The sequence below is a fragment of the Pavona decussata genome, unplaced genomic scaffold (genome assembly GCF_977016875.1).
Source record: "Pavona decussata unplaced genomic scaffold, jaPavDecu1.1 SCAFFOLD_232, whole genome shotgun sequence".
NCBI lineage: Eukaryota > Metazoa > Cnidaria > Anthozoa > Scleractinia > Agariciidae > Pavona > Pavona decussata.
In genome coordinates, this window is record NW_028145637.1 from 1,058,794 (window position 1) to 1,079,346 (window position 20,553).

Below are 20,553 nucleotides of genomic sequence, written 5' to 3' on the forward strand. Positions count from 1 at the left end.
CTGGCGTTTCATTAAGCAACTTCTCTTTTGTTATAATGTCAATTTTGTAAATGCGCACGGGCCAAAAAAAGTAATGAGGTAGCGTCAAGGTCTTATTGAAAACTGAATCATTGAATAATGCAATACCCGAGTTTGATTGGCTTGGTAACCATAGGATATTAAGGCCGAAAGAAATACTGGACACGAAACGTCTTTTGGTCGTTCTTGTAATCAGCAAGCTCTAGCAGTATTTCTTGGTCCTTTTTAATCTGAAGCAATTGTTCCACTCGCGCTTGTTGGATACGAAATGATGAAAGGCCGTTACAACGAGACACGTAAAAGGGTTATTGTGAAGTAATAGTTAAATATAGCCGGGAAAACGTTAAAAGTGAATCACGGCAATCTCAAGTAAATTAAGGCATGGGTCCGGCAGTTCTGTCGATCAAAAGTCAGGGGGTGGTCTATTTTCTAAGGCTTTCGTCCTAGTATCGTAAGACTTAGGCAGACCTATAGGTTTGCAAATTTTGTCATTTTGGTATGTGTGACGTATGCAAATTAGGTCACGTGACTCGTTACGGCCAGAAAATGCTGGAAAACTTTTCACTAAAAATGGGAACAGTTTATACTGATAGTGATTTACCTTTACTGATACCAGGCAGGTAAGAAGAGCAAAAATAAAAGTTCTGTGCTTGGAAATAATTGATTCTTTTGTTAGTTGTGAAAATAAACTATGTTTTGTACTAGTGCCCAGTCTCCCATAAAAATCGTTGTTGTTTTCATGCCTTTAATTTGAGTTATCTCAAAGTTGCCAAGCGTGGAAATAATATACGCAATACTCTTAACAGCATAAAACTGATGGTAGCCTTGAGGAAGTAATAAAAAGTGTTCCCATTTTGCTCTAAAGAATTTTAAGCTAAAAATAACCCATGTAGGTCACGTGACAAGATATGACCTCTCTAACCCTTTCATTTTCCATAATATATTGTTATCAAGTAGATCCTAAAGCCAGTTTGTGTTATTTAAAATGCTAACAAAGTTACACCACCCCCTCAATTTTTCGGGAAAGGAATGCAGGCCCAGGCCTTAATTCACCTGAGATGTAATATGATGTGACATGACATGACAAGCAGATATGATATGATATGATATGATATGATATGATATGATATGATATGATGTGATAAAATTAACACTAATTATTTCATGGGCGCGTGTTGGATATGAGATTATCGACGAGGTGAGTGGGCGATGACGATCTCTGATCGAAAAAGTGCGAGTGGAATTATTGACTTATCAGAAACAATCAAAATCAGTAACATCTTGCTGATTTCATTTCTCAATAGGCTCGATTACCAGCCGTTGTTCGGGAAATGAGGCCACGCTACCGGACCCGAGGGCGCGGCGGAAATCAAGCTTTGAAGGACAACGGAGGAGACAATTTAATGTCCTCTATTTGTTAGGCATAGTATAATGGCTGATATCCCAGGGGCGTAAAGTCAATCAATACTCTGGATTTGCATTATCCAGTGGTTCAGTTTTTAATCTGAAATGGGCTGGATATGTTATTATGTGATTGTCGAAAACTTGGATGATAAAATACCTGCCGCCAACGGAACAATTGAAGGTGTTTCATACCACTTCATAGCAACGTTATTGATATGCCCGCTGAACGATTTATCTCCATCGTGCAAAGAGACGCATCTGTTATCTGCCAAAAAGAAACAAGATGACTTTTTTGACATCAAGTACTTAGCCAACCAAACTAATGACATACCCCAACCACGGCTGATAACTCTGCAACCACCCCCTCCCTTCATCACCGACTTCTAGCTTCTGAAAAGTATTCTGCGCTATTAGAAATGAAATAATCAATTAAATAAAGCACGTGACATACTCGGACACCAATCCAGACTGGTTCGACTCGATTTGGACGAGCTCATGACTCAAGTTAAACTTAACTAAACTAATTGAAGTGCCACAATACAAATTTAAAATGATCACACTGAAGTAATGTAAGCCAAATGTGTCCTCCTTATTCAGATGCATCGGAAATCAGCTGAGGGCATCTCACTGTCAGTGTGACCTCACGGAGTCCCGATTGCTTGCCACTTGTCAGGGCTTACTCTAAATTCCTGGATTTTTTACGTTTTGTTCCAATTTTACAATTCTTTTCCTCTTTTAAGAAAAAGAGAATTTCATGATCTAACTGTTTAACCAGCTATTTACGAGAGGAGCGTTTAGTTTAATTATTAATCGTGTAATAATTTAAGGAAGAAAAAAAAACGACAAAAAAATATTATTACAGGATTACTTCTGGTTGTAGAAAGCAACAACCAAAGCGGAGTATTTATGAGTAACTATTTCATTATCTGAATTACAAATTAGACTGTCGTTAGTTTTCATTCAACGAACTAAAGTTGAATACTTCATGCTGGTAAAGACAAACAATAACACTACCCCGCTTTTCAGAGAAATTAAAAACGGAAGACATATTTCGGTCTTTTTTTTTTTCTAGACTTTCTTGGCTAAGAGAAACATAATCCATAGCTCAAAATTACAATTCGAAGAGAACCAAATAGGAAGAAAAAATGAATTTAGATTGACCATCGAAGAAGTTATCAAAAATGGTCGACTACTCTAAAATAAGAACCTAACTTCACAACGAACGATGGTACAACGAAGTGTTTCGCAAGAGATATTTTCACCTCTTTTAGCCACTACTTCACTGACCCACCTCAATAATCTAAAGGATAACAAGGATCCGGATTTTTTCTTTCCAGTTGTTAAATCTTTGATCTGTTGACTACTTATACCGGTATATTGATTCTTATCAATAACAAGAACAACCACCCACAAGATCAACCAAAGTCTAGAAATTAGAAATGACGAGCTGATCGGCTAACAAAACCAAAATAACAAATACTGAGTTACCTTGTCCGAATCCAAGATTTAAGAGTGCTAGTAAAACAAACACATTAAGGATATGGAAAGGATTCATTGCTTGCCTATCTTTATCCAGTTTGAAAACCTACACTGCAAAAAGAGTATCTGAAGCGACTATCACAAGGTCCGCTCGGCTATGAGATGAAAAAACGGTGTGTGCGTGTCCGAAGAAGGGTGGATGACTTGGTTAAATGAAACGGCGAATTGTGAGAGCGTGCTGAAAACAAGACGCTCACGCTGATTGATTGACATGTTGACCATTATTGCAATTCTATTTTATAATTTGGGGTGTGTCTTTAAAACACGAAAAGCGAACCAGAAGAAGAACCACTGAATAGTGACGAATAGTCAGAGAATAGTGACTCAGACGTGGTGTCGCTGTGCAGTTTTCCTTTAGTCTGCAGTTGAACCATTCCTTTCCCGCATAGCAGGCAATATTTTAAATACATTTATTTATTATTCGTCGACATTTCATGGTTAAATTATCAATCAATCAAGCGTGAACACAAGCCATAAGTTCGAAAAGAGCAGAGCTGCACAGGAGAAACACTGGCGTCGGAAGGAAACTGTTTCCGTACAAACACCACCCGGCCTGCACCTCAGTTGGCACCTCTCCGCGGTGCCAAAATATTTGCAGTTCACGAACAAAGGCGCGCTTCACAGCCACCAGCGAGCCTGAAATTTCCTTGGTTCCTCCTGCCCCATTTACTTACGCACGTCAGTTCAGCCTTTAATATAGTTTTTCAGTTACGAACCAAGGGCAGGACGATTATGAACAACTCGAGTGCAATGGGCCCCAAAAAACCTGTTTAAAGGATACTTTGTTATATATATTTATTTACACAAACCACAAACCCAGGTGAAAAGTTACCTTCTTGTAAACAAAGTACTGCTTATCATAACTTCAGTTGCCGTCTTGACTGATGATCTAATGTTTGTTTGTTTGTTCGTTTGTTTACCAGGCCTTGCCAATCGGTGTGATGGAAGTTGTGTTGGCTCATCGTCATACACCCTCATCATTTCTGGTAAAAACAGTTTATATTGTTTGTCTAATCAGTTTATCTTTCCGCTTAAACGGGCAGTGTCACCGATTTTAGTGTGCCTTTGAAAGCGAAAAAACACATTTATTTCGATGGAAGTGATACTTGAAACAGTAATGGTTCAGTATTTTCACCTGTTATTCTCCAAGTATAGTATTTGTGATCTTTTGCAGCGGATGGCTTAAATGGAAATGGATTACAACTCGAAGTCTAGCTCGAAGTCCAACTCGAACTTCAACTCGAAGTCCAACTCGAACTCGAACTCGAATCGAAACTCGATGATTCAGGATTCCCATTTCACTCTCGGTTCACTGCAAACGTCTGACATAAATATTTTTTTATCCAACATATCTCAATAGATTGCAAAGTTGGAGACACTATTTGAAAGCTCTTAAAATAGAGAATTCATCTATGAATGCGATGATTTAATTAGTTGGGTTCAGTGTAAATATATTTTTTGTACACTGTCCTTTCTTCTTGCAGCAAACGACGATTTGTAGGACAAGAGCCCTCACACTGACCAAACATGTTGCCTTGTTCCACTCGGTAACGCCGGTTTAAACTGCGATACTTGCGTATACCAGTCTCGTCTTTGCTTTATCTCGTCTGTAAATCGCCTTTTTCTCGCCGAGTTCCCCACCATGACCACCGCCACTAGTCGACGCCATTTTGAAATTGGTACTTCAAACTTGAAAAATTCCGCCTGTTTTTTTTTTTAAGTTTGGAGTTGGCGAATGCGCTTTTAAAAGTGACAATGTCACTTTAAGGGGACAATACGCTTAAATTTGAATGAAATTTGAAGAGGTTTTTAAAAAGAAGGGATAGATGAAAGAAACATTTGATTTTTGGAGCACTAACAGACAGTTGATACCCACGCAAGAGCAGCCCAGGTTCCTAGTTGACTAACTTGGTATCAGTTTATTAATTATTAACAACAAATTCCAATTTTAAAACTTCACTAAATCTTCAATATTTCTTATTTCTCTTAATTTTACCAACCTTTCTAGAAAAAAACTATTCCTCCCAAATATACCCAATAATCACCCAAAAAATTCACCAAAATACCCCACAACACAGATTCACGATATGATCATAGGGTTTTTGGATCGCTTGAAACGCGAACGAGATATTTCTATTAAAGCAATGTCAAGTGGCGGAAAAATGGCGTTCAGGTGTAACTCCCCCTTAAGTAAACGTCGTAAGTAACCGTGATATAAGGAGAACAACCAATCGTATTGTTAATGACTGTATTATAAGTAGTGTTTGGCCTGATCCAGACGCCGCTCCATGACTCATAAGCCGAGCCTAATTGATGAATTAAGGGTACTTCCTGGGTTCGATAGGGTGAAAAAGTGAAAAAACATTTTTTCGACCAAATAGAATTTGGGGAATAAAGCGCAAGATATTTAGGAAAACGTATTTCCATATAAAAGTAAATAAATAAAAAAGGTGTCATAATCTTCTTAGTGCGAGACGCCCCAGAGGAATTTTCGCTAGACTGCAAGCAGTCCCTTTCTGGTCAGTCGAGATGGTGCGCTCGACTGGAGCGAGGAGAAATAAACGAGAAGAGACTGGGGGAGAGAAGGAAAAGAAAGGGACTGCGCTGCTAACTGTAACAGACGCGTTCGAATTTCCCGTCGCTCCAGCAACGGAAAATTCCGATTGGTCTATAAACAATAGCTGCTGTCAAACAAGTTTGATGTGTAATTAACTTCTTCACACGTTTGATGTCAACACTTCAGATCACTAGGAAAATGGTTTCAGTCGTGAACGAGAGTAGCAGCGATGTCTTGGTAAATTTAAGCGATCAAGTCGGCGGCTTAGTTCTCAAAGAGGGACAGAAGCTAGCAGTAGAAGCGCTCTTGTCGGGAAAAGATGTAATAGCCGTTCTTCCCACTGGTTTCGGGAAATCCATTACATATCAAAGCTTTGTATTAATAGCGAAACACTTTGCCATCACGGCTTCGATCGTGGTTGTTGTTCCGCTTCGCAGTGTTATCGAAGACCAGTTGCAGTCAAATGACTTTGGTTTAAAAGCAGTTGCTTTCGACAAGATCACAAAATTCTTAAAAGACATTGGTGCCAACTAGTAAAATGTAATTTTCGCATTCGCGGAACAAGCTTTGTCGGCAGATTTCACCGCAGGATGCTTACATATGATATTAACAACAGCTTTCCAATTGTCCTTTGTGTGGTCGATTTCTTTTACTCTGGGCCTCGAAGAAAACTTCAAATGCACCACAACTTCTAGGGATTTTGGTTTTTCAGGGAAGCTTGGATCAATGCCCAAGCTCGGCGATTCTTCCTCTTCGCTCCTATATTCTGGTGATTGAATAACAATGCGGAGTTGTTATTCAGTTAATTGGATTTTTAATGGGTTTAACAAATTGTGGGCGGAGTTCAGCCTGAACGCATCTGTTACAGCTAAGAGCGCAGTCCCTTTCTTTTCCTTTCCCCTTTTTCACGCCTTTCCCCAAGCCCCCCTCCGCTCGTTTGCTCCAGTTTTTTCGCGCTCGGCTATTTCGCGCAACCTCTCGACTATCCAGAAAGGGACTGCTTGCAGTCTAAATTTTCGCGTCAAAACGCTTCATCCGAGAGCTCTTATTTCAGAAATAAGCATATTTTGTTTACATTTCGCCTGCAGAAAATTTCTCACTTCGAATTTTATATTCTTCGCGCTTTCCACATGGAAAAGTCATCAAAAAACGAAAAGAGCCTGTGGATAAAGTCCCGGAAGAAGCCAGGGCCTAAGAAAAAGGGAAAGATACTAGGTTTCAGCGAAGATCGGAAACGTGATCTTGCAGAGAGCAACAAAGGCTCTTGGTTCGACCAAGAAACTCTAGTCGACGTTGAAGGTTCTGTCGAAGGTGATCATGAAGAACTGGAGCAGCGGCCTTCAAATTTATCCACTGTTACTGGATCAAGTACACAGAGGTCGATTGCCGTGCAAAAGTCCTGCAGGGTAACTTTGCAAGCGTCCTGTGAAAATATCAAATATCATATTCTGCATTCTCTGGGCCGATTTCTTCCTTCTGCAGCGAGAAAAGACCAAATAACGTTTAACTGCGCGTTTGTAATGAAACATTGGCATAAAATCAGCAAAAATTAGACCGATGAAATAGAACTCACCAGAAGCGCATGAGCCCACGTGTAATACTGGAGATAGCGCGTTCTGCGCATTCTCGTCCCCAGAGCCCCAAAGTTTTTGCTTTTAAATTGATGAACGAGTGGCTCTGGGTCCATCCAAAGATATCTTTTTTTTCATTGGCTGTCGAAAACCTGATGCGCTACAAGGTGAAAAATGCTACGCTTCTGCGCATTGGTCTTTACTTCCGGTGAGACGCTTGAAATCGTGCTATATAAAGGAACAAATGATGTAAACATTTTGTCGATAGACGAAAAGTACTTTCTGTTCAGCGCAAAGAATTAGCGAGTTGGATAAAAGTTCATCAAAGGAGACGCCTGAAATGTTTTCGGAAACTGGATGTTGAAATGTTTTGCTAAGTTTTTCAATTCTTCCAACTGAATAAGCTAGCTTGCTTTCCATAAAAGCCAAGGTGATCATTGGAATCTCATGATCAGAGAATCGCAAGAACTGAACGAAGCCGTGAGTAAACCATAGTCTTTGTACTAGCACAAGTCAGGAGTGATGTAGCTCTCAATTTCGAAGGTAAGTGCCTCTGACTCGGCTTTATTCCGTTGCCCAGAAACACGCTTACGGCCAAACAGACACAACATTTCGATTTATAATATTCGGAGTACTGTACACAGTCGCGGCACAAATAATAAAATGCTGAGAAAAATTGAAGTTTCCCTTGTTGGTAACAATACAAGTAACTATCTGTGATGTATTAGGCGGTAAGCTGACCACAGATTCATTGGATTGTCCTGTGCAAAGTAATGTAATTTGGAATTGATTTAATAAATAAAATTAAAATAAATAAGTGTAAACCTCACAGAAGCTCTATCAACTCACCGATCAGATGCTAAGCAAACAGAAGCTAACAGGCAAATTAAAGATTTGTTCTTGGATTTTTCTTGCACTGATTAAACGTTCTTCTTGCTTCCACCGGTCCACCCAATTAGTGCATTGTTTGCTTTTAAGAATGAATATGGCTTCTAATGGGTTTTGTTGAAGGGAATAAGAATTAGGACTAAGGGACTTATGTAACTCTTATTTAATACTGAATGTCTGGACAATCCATTAACTTCCAATTAAATAATCACTTTCAATCAACAGCTCACATGCGATTTACACCCTTTCTGAGTCATATGGAAATGATGGCATCCCATTTTTCTGTTGAGAATTAATAACTGAACTGATAACTTCCTCAAATCACAATCACCGATGACCTGTTGACATGGCGGAAGGATACATTGGTGGCTTTTCCGGATTCACCACAGAGGAAGGATAGATGAAGGATACATCCGTGACTTTGCCACTGCAAGGGTCACCTGGCTTTAATTTGTTTCTTTTTATTGTTGTTGTTGTCTTTTGACATGTGCTTTACATGCATGATACCTACCCATTTATAAGAGTACATCCCATCTGTTTGCCTCTCTCTCTGTATGCTATCTTTTTTACTAGTTTTAAATGTTGTTTCTAGATGAAGAATTTTCTCCCTGTGTTTAACAGTTACTACACTCAAGTGACACCCATCTCAGAAAGAAAGTTGTCACAGAATTAAAAGGTTCCAGTTCTTTTGTATTCAAGTCTGTTACCAATTTTAGTTGGTTTTGTCCTTAAGTATTTTAATTGATGCTTCTTAGACACCTTTAAGACATCTGAAATATTTGTTTTTAATACAGTCGAACCTCCCTTAGCGACCACGTCTCATTAACGACCATTTTTCCAAAATACCAATAGTTTTCAAGTCAAATCACTATAGATGAAACCTCTTGTAGGCGACCACCTCTCGTAAGCGACCACTTTTAGAGATGATTGTTAAAAATTTTCAATTGTTTTGAACCTCCCGTTGGCGACCACTTGACACACAATCTGTTGTATCTCTCACGGGTGTAAAAAATTGAAAATATGTGTCGCTGTTAAATATTGGCCACATCATTACAGCGGACGCCGTAAATTTCACAGTCGGAGCTACCGGTTCAAGTGTCTCCCGAAATAGCTTAACATTGAAATAAAATTTTGATAAAATATACTGTACACTGAAATAAACTTTAATCAGATTGAATCCCTTGTAGGAAAAAACTCTCTTTTCTTGTAAATAGCATGCATGGGTTTCGATAAAAAAAAAATAAGCACTGGCAAAAGGTTTAGGTCTCCGCAATTACCATATTATGTAAATTACCCGAAATATAGACCCCTGTGGTCTGACCTCTGGTAAGCGACCACCTCCTGTAAGCGACCACATATCCTTGACATTGTGGGTGGTCGCTTACGGGAGGTTCAACTGTATTATAACTTATTCTATCATATAACAATTTTTAAATTTTGCAAGTATAAATAAATAAGTACATAACATCTTTTTCACATTTTAGAGTTTCAAATGGACTAGCAAAGCCCCAATGGCAGGTCTCTTATTTTTTCTAGTAGTGTTGGGAACTTCTCTGACCCTATGAAAGACTCAGAGCAAGTGTTTGGCCACTGTAAAGGATACTACCAAAATGCCTCTGTGGCAAATAGACCTGTTTGATTTAGTTAAACCTACCTGTAGCTGCTATTATGTCACATAAGCATGTTTTATTTTATTCTTTACGAGAACAATAAAGGAAATTAATGGTGTTATTCAGTGGTAATCATTTCAGTTTTAGGAATCAAATGCTAACAAGTATTAGAATCACCCTCATCACTGTGAGTAGGATTCTCTCCCCATCCACCTTTACCCTGTGGTTTCTGAGAGAGAGTAAAAATGACTGGGGTCCTTAAATTGGGTAACCAGAAACAAAACTATACTGCAGTTTGTTTGACCACTGAAACAAAATAATCATTTGCATCTGATCTTTAGGGATTTTTAAATAATAACAGAGTGCCATTGTTGATCTTTACTCACATTTTACAGATGTTGCAAAGCTGGTAAGCCACGTTTCGTTTCCAATATTAATTCAGTGAATAATTTAACCGATAGATGAGACAAACTAATTCGGCCTTTTAGTTCCACTTCTGAGTAATTTTTCCTTAATTCTTCGGAAATCTGGTTGACTTTTTTCCGAAGTCATTCGCATTACAAGGCGTAAAAGATCAAGACCGTAGTAAAAAGTGATCAAAAGTACTAACCGGTCGGGTGTAAACATATATTACAACCGTGATTGTATCCACAACGTAAAAGTTGTTGAATTATTTAAAAATAACGCCTGAAAGCCGTTAATCGAAGACGTAGGCTGTGGTTTTTCAGAGTAGCGGCGAGTAGGGTAGTTAAAATCTCTTTTAAATTGGCCATGAAAACACTCTCACAACGTTCTTTCGTTGTGTTGACAATCCTTCGACAAAATGTTTCCGGTTTCCTAATACTGAGCAAGCGCAATAGTAATTTATCACACTGAGCGTGCGCTACCGGATGTCGTGAAATTCACGACATCCGGAAACGGCTGTTACCAGGGCCTACGATCCAACCGCTGACCAAAAGATCGTAGGCTCTGGGAACGAGGATGGCGTTCTGCGTGGCTCTTTCTCTCGCTTTTTGCTTCGCTCCACGCTATCTTGAAGATTTCTTACGAAGAAATCACCATCGTACCTAAATAACAGTAAAAATGCATTATACATTTCCTTTGATACGAAATGAATAATCGCTTTAGCTTGAAGCGTAAATTACATCACAAGCAATCAAAACGAACAACCTACCCAATAGATTTCATCTCTGATATCAGTGCACTCCTCAAACTCTCCGCTGACGTGCTTTCGGTTTCGTTAGCCTTGGTTTTTCCCCGTTTTCCTGGTTGATTTTTACGTTTTCCTTTCGCCACTTTCCCCATCTCGCTCGATCACAACAGCGGAGTCTAAAACGTGTCTGCAACGCGATACTTTTTCCGCGAAATTCTGTGCTATTGTTGTTGACGCCATGGGGTCCTGTTGCTCGATTGGCTCGCCACGTAATGAGGTGTCATAATCTCTTGTGGAGGTTTGTTTTTCTTGCAAACCTTTATCGAGCGAAAACTCGCACTTGAATTTTGGCAGAGTATATCGACTTTGAACGAATTAATAGGGTATGTAGTTTTGACGGATTGTCGTGAAATTTGGCCAGACGATTCGAGGAATAATGACAAACAAAAAAGTGGCAGGGAATTTTGATTTTCAAAATATTTTTCCCGTGGCGACTGTTTACGCAACACGCCTCAAATATTTTTTGCTACTCAAACTTTAGACGTGGATATCTAAATAACCAATCAGAATTTCGAAAAAGCCTGACACCTTTTTGTTGATTGATACCTTGTGAATAACACTGTGCAGCGATTTCGTTCTTCGCGCGGCGTTCGATAACCGATTTTAAATTATAAAATAGAACGACCATCGGTCGATTCGAGGTTCTACTGGCTCCTGGCACTTAAAAAAGGAAAAAATCGCTAAATTATATTTTTTATAGGAAACTACATTTATTAAGCTTTATAATGATATATAGTTTGTTAGAGGTTTATTAAAACTTGCGCGCGTACGAATTTGTTTCTAAAGGACACCCGCGAACCCAGGAAGTATCCTTAAGTCCGGCAAAAGAGCGGCATCTGAATCAGTTTGGCACGGCTGTTTTAATTTGGTGCGGCAAACATCGTTGAGTTCGACTGGGTCTTCCGCATTATGCGACACTGGAGCGGCAGCAGATTCAGACACCGGTCCTCTCATGTGCGAAACCTAATGGATGAATTACTCATTGTTTACCGGCGATTGTGATTGGCTCTAAGCTCCATACCGTGACAAGTCACGCGTGAGGCTAGGTTTTAACCGTGAAGTAAGTACAAGCGTGACTATTCCTTGATTCTCTTGAGTCTCGTCTTTTGGCTTTCAATTGGCTAGGTATTGTGATTTATTGAGAGAAATTGCTTTGGCATAAATCTGTTTAACCTGCTGTCTTCATCCTGAGTACAAATGAAGAATTTAAAACTAAAACTATCTGGAAAAGTCATTGAGAATCACCGATAAAGTGTAGTTTCTCTTATTGTGTTGTTATTTAGCGATAACTAGATCAGCCATATATATGTTTCCACAGAAACCTTGACTTTCTGTCTCGGTAAAAATTGTTTACTTATTTTCTGCAAGGTTTGGCGAATTAGGTGCGGTAGGAAGTACGTCGTCTGAATCAGTCACCTCACCTAAGTCGCTCCAGAGTCGAGCCTAAATGAATTAGGTTCGGCACATGCCATGAGTGGAGCGACGTCTGGAACTGGCCTAAGTGTATGTAATCACATGAGTAAATAGCGTAAGTAAGTATTGCCCTTCCCGTGTCCAGGTTAATGCAGTCCTGCAGTCATTATTCGGTTCTTTCCTTATGATGTGGCCGATGAATTTTCATTTCAGCCTTTGCACGTCCTCACTGAGATTTTCCATCTCAGCCATCATTAGGACTTCTTTGTTTGTAATTCTTTCCTGCCAGCGTATCTTAAATATCCGTCTAAGACATCTGCTTTGAAAGACGTCGATTTTGTTTTCGTCACGTTTATTCATCTTCCACGTCTCGCAGCCATACTTAAAGACTGACTTTACCAGTGTCTTATATAGCCTGACTTTGGTTCGTTGACTCAGGATGCTGTTGCTACTCCAAATCTTTTTCAATCTCAAGAATACCCCTCTTGCTTTGACTACTCTGTTGTGGATGTCTTCAGTGCCTCCGCCCTCTTTGGAAACTGTAGCTCCCAAGTACACAAATCTATCAACATCCTCTATTCCTCGTCCATTTACCTCCATCACATCGTTGCTCCGTGAATTTATTCGTAGCAGATTACATTTGTCTACATTGACTCTCAGTCCCACTCTTTCTGCTTCATGGGCCAACTTATCAGTCTTAAACCCCATTCACACCAACAAGACATGTTTAATTAAACCAGGTTTAACAAAATGAAAATGGGTAACAGAATGTTGAACCATTGGCTTTGACATAGGATTCAAGTAAACTTTAACTTGTGCTTGCATTTGTGCTAAATCCGTAGTCGACACAAATCTGAAAGGACCTTTTCTGAAGGAAACAATTTTAAAATGTGTTTAACTAAACAGCTTTTGAACGTGTTTAAGCCTTGGTGTGAATGGGGCATTAGTCTTAATATGCTCCCTGGTTGATGACAAAAGGGATATATCATCCGCAAAGTCGAGATCCTCGAGCTTTGTGGTGAACTTCCATCTTATACCGGTGTTGACCCCTCGCAATTGTTATTTGTCTTGACTACGATGTATCTTGACAGAAACACTTTGTCACCACGAATGTGTGACAGCTTAATTTATTACAAAGTGCGACAACTTGTTATTACAAAGTGTGACAGCTATTTTATTACAAAGTGCGACAAGTGTTATTACAAAGTGTGACAGGTATTACAAAGTGCGACAGTTTTATTACAAAGTGCGACAGGTATTACAAACTGCGATGATTATTACAAAGTGCGACAGAACAGGGTGACCCTACCATCGCAAAAGGGTGACCCGGCTAGGCAGGTCACCCTTCTAGCCGAGCCAACTTTTTGTTTCTCATGTAAACGGTTCGCCAAGTTTTGTAAGGAAATGTAGGAAAAGTTGGCTCGCCCAGGGTAGCTCGGGTAGGCGGGTGACCCTTCTATCCGGGACAACTTTTCTCCATATAAACGAGGCCTTAATTTCGAAGGTATACAATTCACTGCAGTACTGAAGTACTTCGTGAATAAAATTAATTTTCCCCATGTGCGAAACCTTGAAATCGATTAAGCTTCTGGTAGTGGAATGTTAGAAGGATGGTCTATAGATTCCTGTCAAAGTTTCTTTAGGCAGATGATTAAGAGCGACGCTAGAGCTTTTCAAAGTCCGTAAAGAATGCAAATATTTGACCCTCTGTGGTAAACATTAAAGTTGCGGGTCAGACCGTGCACATGTCTTTAACCCCTATTGGGTTAGCGCATAAAAAAACATTTCGAAATGTTCCAAAATTATAATTTGCTGTAAAAGGCCATTTTAGCACGATTTTCTGATCGCTCATCGCCCAAGTTTGAGCTCTTTTTGTAAACGTCCAATGTACACCGCACAAACTGTCAACTTATTCAGTGGTCGAGTACAAATCTTTTATCAACTTTCGGCGCATTTCTGCATCTTCTTCGACGCCTTAGTCATTTGAGAAGTATTGCTTGTAGGTTTATAGTGCACGAAAATATTACATCTCATCGCTGCTAGAATAACAAAAAATATCGGCGCTTGACTTCTTGCATAGCGGGCGGCCGTTTGTCATGGACATTAGGGAACTTAAGCACCAGGCGTTTTCTACGGGGCGACGGCGACCGTTAGTCAAATTTACTTCCGATCCATGTTTCCCGCCGACATGGTCAGCCGTCACGACTCGGGCGCCGACTTTGTTTTGCTTACTTTGACGTCGCGTGTAAAACGTGAGTTTCGCCGATTTTCGTTCCTTTATTATAATTTTGCCCTCAATGTTTTGTACTTATCGATGCTTAAAATATTATTCTATCGTTTTGGCGCTTGTACGAACGATTGTCAAGTATTTACAGTCAGATTTTGAACTTTTAAGCCTCTAGCGTGAAGATGGCTACCAAAAAACAACCTGTAATGGAATGGACAGATGACCACGACATTCTCTTGTTGCGTGAAATGATTGCTAGCGAATTGTTTCAGTTCAAGAAAGGCAGTCCAGACCGTGGCAAAATCTGGGAGTCAATCCAGGAAAGATTGAACAAGATCGATAATCGACTCTGAACCCCGCCAAACATTCGGCTTCGTTGATGTCTCAAGATCAAATCTTGCATACTATACGAACTGTTTGGAAAATCTAGGTTCTTGGAACGGCAGCTCTCCCACAAGACCAAGGATTCTTCATCAGAAATTATTTTACCATCATATGCTAGCCGAACAGCATCTCTCTTGTTTCACGAAAAGACATTTTTCACAGAGGTCTTCTCAAGCTTTCGAGGCAGTTTTCGAAAGCTAGGGTTGCCGTCGCAAAAACACCTCTTTGCTTAAGTTTGGGTTTTGGCGGGAACGACGGCGCCCTCTTACCCAGGCTGGCTCGTTTGTAGACTTCGCCGTCGCCCCCAAAACGTCCGGTGCTTTAGTTCCCTATTTTTTGGGGGAGGGGGGTGGAGGAGGGAGGAGGGTGAAAATGCGAAAATGCTTGATTAGTAAGCATGTTCATACGCAAGGTAACAACAACAACAATTAAGATAGTGATACCTTTAGTTACGTTTGTTTTTTTTCCTTTTCCAAAATCAAGATAATTTATTTATTCGCGAATTCGTTTGCGCGCGCAGCCTGGGTTGTAGGTGCGTTGCCGGGGAAGAGGAGAGGGGGGGGGGGGGGGGGGGTTGGATTTTCAAAACAGTATCAGTACTTACTGATGAATATCACTACATCCTTAAGCTGGTTCTTTCAATTACTTGTTTTCAAATTAGATAAATGGAGGAGAAGAGTGCGTATTAAATTTGAGGTCTAACCATTGTTTCCATTGTGTGGCATGATGAAAGATTGGTTTATGAATTAGGCAAGGAAAGGAAGGTATTTTTTACTAACTTTGAAAAGCTCTCGCGTCGCTTTTAATCATTTGCCCAAGGAGATTTTTACAGGAACATATAGACCATCCTTTTAACGTTCAACCACCAGAAGCTTTATCGATTTGAAGGTTTTTCACATGGTAATAATTAATTTTATTCACGAAGTACTTTTGCTGCATTGAATTGTATGCCTTCGAAATTAAATTATTTTGTATACACAGAACAATGCAAAATTTCTCAAAATCATTTCAACAGATATTTAGAGATTGAAAAAGACGATTTGAAGAAGAATAATTTCGGTTGTTTTGCACGCGTGGCTCTCAAACCCGTGTATTAAACAATTTAGCCCCTCAGTTGACGATTTTAACGGATTCTCGTTATTTGCATTTTTCTTTGAAATAAAAGGATATCTCACCGAAAATATTATACACTGATTTTATTTAAATCCTAGCCTATGTAGCATTAAAATATGAAATAAATCAAATTTAATTTTCCGCCCTTGCCGTGATATGTTTGACTTTTACGGACAGGCGCCGGGCTTAAAACTTCCTTTCATTGTTATTCTTTCAGAAAAATGCCATTTGGTCAGTCAGCGTGGCGTGCATCATATGCTCAGAAATGACTGTGCACAGGTACATATCGGGCATCCAATCAATAGTGATGGAGGAATACTATAAGGAATCAAATGGGCCAGTCCTTGGGTCTCACTTTATGAGGAAAGACATAAAACTGGAATACACTGACAAAGAAAAGACCGCCCTGGCTGTGTTCACATTGATCATCATATTCTTGTTCATTCAAATTATCCTCGCTACATTTATCCTGAAGAGCAATGATGTAAGTTACCAGACACCTCAAACGCCCCAGCCGTCTACGATGTTCATCATGCAGGTATTGTGGGTAATTAGATGTTTGTAATGTCAGCTTTTGATTTTATTTACTAATCAACTTAGGTAAGCCCATATTTAGGGATGTAGTTCCTGCATTTTTAGGGCTTCCTCAATACACTTAATTTTTCCTTTGTTGCATCGTAAACCATTAAAGTACGACATCAGTGATCAGCATACCACAGGTACCCCAAGCTCTATGAGAGACATAGGCCGTGACCTTTCCGAGTGTTGTAATTTGAGCGTCACGGCGAGCATTGCGTAACGGCGAAATTTATCCTGTGAATAGGCTCCCAAGTGGGGTATAGGGCGAAAAGAAAAATCGGCGAGCCGATTGTTTTCGCCCTATACCCCACTTGGGAGCCTGTTCACAGGCTGGGCGAAATTATAAGGATTTGTAGGGGAAAAACATCGATTCCTGTTTCAATTTAAAAATACCAACATATTTTCAATAAAGATAACCCTACCTGAACTCCCTTGTCTGTTGTCTTATCTCCTATGTGGTTTTTGGAGCGATTTACGCGATTTCAGTGATTTTTAGTTCCATCGCTTTTCTCTCTATATATTCCAAAAGCACTTCTAAAGTTCTGCTTTTAACGAATAGTTTTAATCCGTGCAAAAAAAGCCCTGTATCAGTAGGCACCACCCATAGGAAACCAAGTATCACGCGATGCGCAGAACGTATGCGCAGTAACAATAGAAGGCACCGTCTTCTAGCGTCAGTTTTCACATGACGAACGTCGACTGCAAATGGCAGATTTCGATCCTCGCTGCGTCGGGAAGAAATCGTCTCCTCAGCTGTCCGCAGGCGCTCCGATCTCCTGTTGTGTTTCTTGATCGTTGCTTTCCAGGCATCCATAATTTCTATTCCGTTATTCCTGTTGATGTTGTTAGGGTGCAGCTTGAACCTTCATGTATACAAATGTGAGTCTCGATCAATAATCCTCACTTCGTTCCAAAGCGGATGGTGTCCGGACTTTGTTGCCGTGCTGTGAAACGACGGAGGTCTGGGTGCGGGCGACTCCTATATCCCTCTCGTGCTCTTTGCTTCTTTTCTGCATAGACCTCCTTGTTTCGCCGATGTAGACTTTGCGCATTCGCAAGGGATCTAGTAAGACGGGAGAACCACGTCCTTAAGTCTGACATCTCACATCTGGTGCGTCCTAAAGACTGTGTGTACCTTCGTCCCTCTATGCAAGAACCACTGTGGACTTAAACTCAGAGGCGAGCTCTCTGCTAGGCGCCAACCTAAAACAAGCAGAAAAAAAATCCATCACTTGATAAAAATTTCGTGAGGGAATCGAAAGTTTCATTTCACATAGTCCGTTTCGCATCCTAATGGCCAGGGCAACTGTTTTCGAACTCTATTCGAAACTATTCACATTTTGCTTTACCGAATGTCGTCAAAATTATTGCGCCCAGCGCACTTTTCTTTCCCTGTGTATTTTGGCATCTAGTTCCACTACAGTGGTTGCTTCTGAAATGAAATCAAGTAATTTAATTATTTTATTTGTTTACATTTACCATAAAATAGTTTTTCAGTGAATTTGACGTTGTGAAATAATAATACCCGCTTCTTTATTTCTCTATTTTTTCTACTACAGCCGTGTCACGATGGCCAACAACTGGGATACGCAAACACAGGTGTATCTCAAATACAAGACAATACAGCTGACAATCATCCCATCGTGATGTATCAGTAAACATGTATCCTCTCAAGTCAACCAACTGCCTAGATGAATTTCATAAGTGCCTTAAAGAGTAGCTAAAAAGTAACTGATAATGACTAAACTTGCATTGATCTAGGGCGTGTGTTAGGAAAATGGCTACGATGGAAACAAAACAAATAACTAACCTGGGCTAATAATGACACAATTATTAACATCAAGATAAAACTTTACATATCTCTTATACTCCTTAAAAACTAAAGTCTTTTTCTAAGACGTTTTTTGATTTTTTTTTTTTAATCTGGTTCTGAGGTGAGAGGGCACCTAAATGCTAATTTGAGATGTTCAATTTCAGCCGGCTAAGGTGCAAAATTGTCTTACTTCGACTCTATTTTTATCCTTCTGTTTGATGCTTTTTCTAAGAAGTTATTTCCACAAAAGGCCAGATGTTGGACGTCTGACCTCCAGGTGTCTTCCTATTGCAATATTAAAGTTGTTATCTCGAGTTTGAAAACCTTATCCAGTTCAAAAACCTCGTCTACTTAATCCAAGGTAAGAAGTGCCACTGTCAATACATTTTAATCCTTTATATAAAGGATGGTAGGATAGAAAATTAATAGAATGGAATAAATGTGATGCAATATTTTAAGCCTGGTAAATAAATGAGAATGATGTGGTTCAGTGGTTGACACTGGCAAACTCGGAAAAAGACCTTGATCCCGAGTGCTCTTATCAGGAGTCGAACCTAAGACCTTCCGGTTACTACGTACTGACAAGAGGGTACTGAGCAACAAGAGACTCGTGGGAGCTAAGGCCGTTAAACTAGGTTCATGGGATAAATGTGATAAAGCACTGGGATTTCCTTTTACCGAGTATGGCTGTGTCATTCACTGAATAATACATCATTCTCAATAAATAGCATGTTAAAGTTGTATAGTTTTGAGGATCTCGTCATTGTCTCGTTACAGAATCACGAATTTTACGTACTTCTGGAAAGTTTTAATTGCGTGCATAAAAAAAAACATTATTTAGCCATGTTTAGTATTAAACCATTCATATTTACTCGCGTTTATTTCGATCGACTGTTCTTATATTTAACCGCATTTATTCAAAGTCTATTTTTGCACATCTAATCGGTTACGTTTATTAATATTGAGCTCTAATTACATTATGTTTAGGGATTTGCTATTCTTCCGTTCTCTTTTATGCAACACTCAAGTGTTACTTATTCTAATTAATTGCCCGACGAGTTCGTCGAGATTTAAAGAATTCGAAGGTCGTATGTTAGGAAGGTTTTGCCAGCATTGGCTGTCGGTAAGAGATACCGATTCAAACGCAAATATGTGGGCTGTAAACCGACAAGTGTATTCCACATGCAGGTATGTTCAAGCCAGGTCCTCGGTATACGCGGACAGTTGAACCTGTGCATCACCTTTTCAATAGCTCGAGTTTCTTGGAAAGAATGTTTAATTTAAGTTAACTAATTTAGAATTCAAACAGACTCAGTAATATAGTTTTTGTTCCATACTTGCAGAGTTATCGTGCCTTTGGTATATGATTCGCAAACAATGTCGGTGTTTCCTTCGGTTCAAAAATACTTCATTTTGACGGTTTCCATTCAAAGGGGGTTTATTTGTACTGCCAATCTAAAGTGTAAAGATATATCTCTTCACGTGAACTTTGAATGTTTTAAAAGTAGTTTCTTTTGTTGTAATACTTGTTGTACTCCACGTTGTACTTTTATACAAAGAGTTCCGATTCAAACTAGGAACTGATGTGCAAACATATGAACGTTAACGTGTGCTTGTAATTATGTTCCTGGTCATGATGTAAGGCAGAATAAATCTTTGCTGGTCTGAGTTCTGATTTGTTCTATGCTGTCTTCGAGTTCCAGTTAAAGCCAGATCCCGCGTACCACAGAAGTTGTGACTAGCTTCGTTCCCGCGCAAGTGAGTTGTTCTTGAGCTAATCTTCCCCCCTCCCCCCACCTCCCCTCCCCCCGTTGTTGTCGCCGAAGTCGCCGAGTTACAAAAAGAGTCGTTTTCAACAGTCAAGTCACACGAGTAGGAAAAATCGATCGTCACAAGAAGACGAAGCGCCAATTCAATGACCGTTTCGGGGAAAACGCAGATCTAGCCTGAACCACCATCAACTAAACAATCCTACTCCTGTCTCGCTACGTTTCAACCAACCTGGCCACTCAGTCAGCGACGCGACGCTTGAACTTAAACGCATGCAGCAAACGTGAATCCGTTTAAAAGGCTCGTGAAGATCATTTAATCAGCAAAGCTAAAACATTGCATCCTCTTGGTATAAATAGACGCGACGAAGCACGCCAATGACATATCTCAGACTTGTAACTTATTCTTAAGTTGTCGATCATAAAACGTTGTCGACAAAAAAATGTAATATGTG

At 39.8% G+C, this 20,553-nt stretch overlaps 1 protein-coding gene and 1 long non-coding RNA gene across 3 annotated transcripts in view; one reads left to right on the forward strand and one right to left on the reverse strand.

Annotated features, from left to right (window-relative positions):
- LOC146458651 (uncharacterized) overlaps nucleotides 1–13,185 on the reverse strand; it is a 44,931-nt gene extending 31,746 nt beyond the window's left edge. Inside the window, exon 1 of the long non-coding RNA XR_014858168.1 lies at nucleotides 10,762–13,185. This is a non-coding gene — a long non-coding RNA (uncharacterized LOC146458651). The remainder of the gene's footprint in view (nucleotides 1–10,761) is intronic.
- The window catches only part of LOC146458649 (uncharacterized), a 59,995-nt gene extending 39,998 nt beyond the window's left edge, over nucleotides 1–19,997 (forward strand). The window contains exons 2-5 of one of the 2 annotated variants that reach the window (XR_014858167.1): nucleotides 3,885–3,947; nucleotides 16,155–16,475; nucleotides 18,076–18,690; nucleotides 18,849–19,997. Coding sequence is in view for 1 of the 2 variants with exons in the window: in XM_085090540.1 (XP_084946666.1) it covers nucleotides 3,885–3,947; nucleotides 16,155–16,475; nucleotides 18,076–18,174 (483 nt within the window). In the remaining variant the exon portion in view is untranslated. Of the gene's footprint in view, nucleotides 1–3,884; nucleotides 3,948–16,154; nucleotides 16,476–18,075 lie in introns of both variants that reach the window. The other variant, XM_085090540.1, reaches the window with a different exon arrangement.
- Nucleotides 19,998–20,553: the final 556 nt, after the last annotated feature.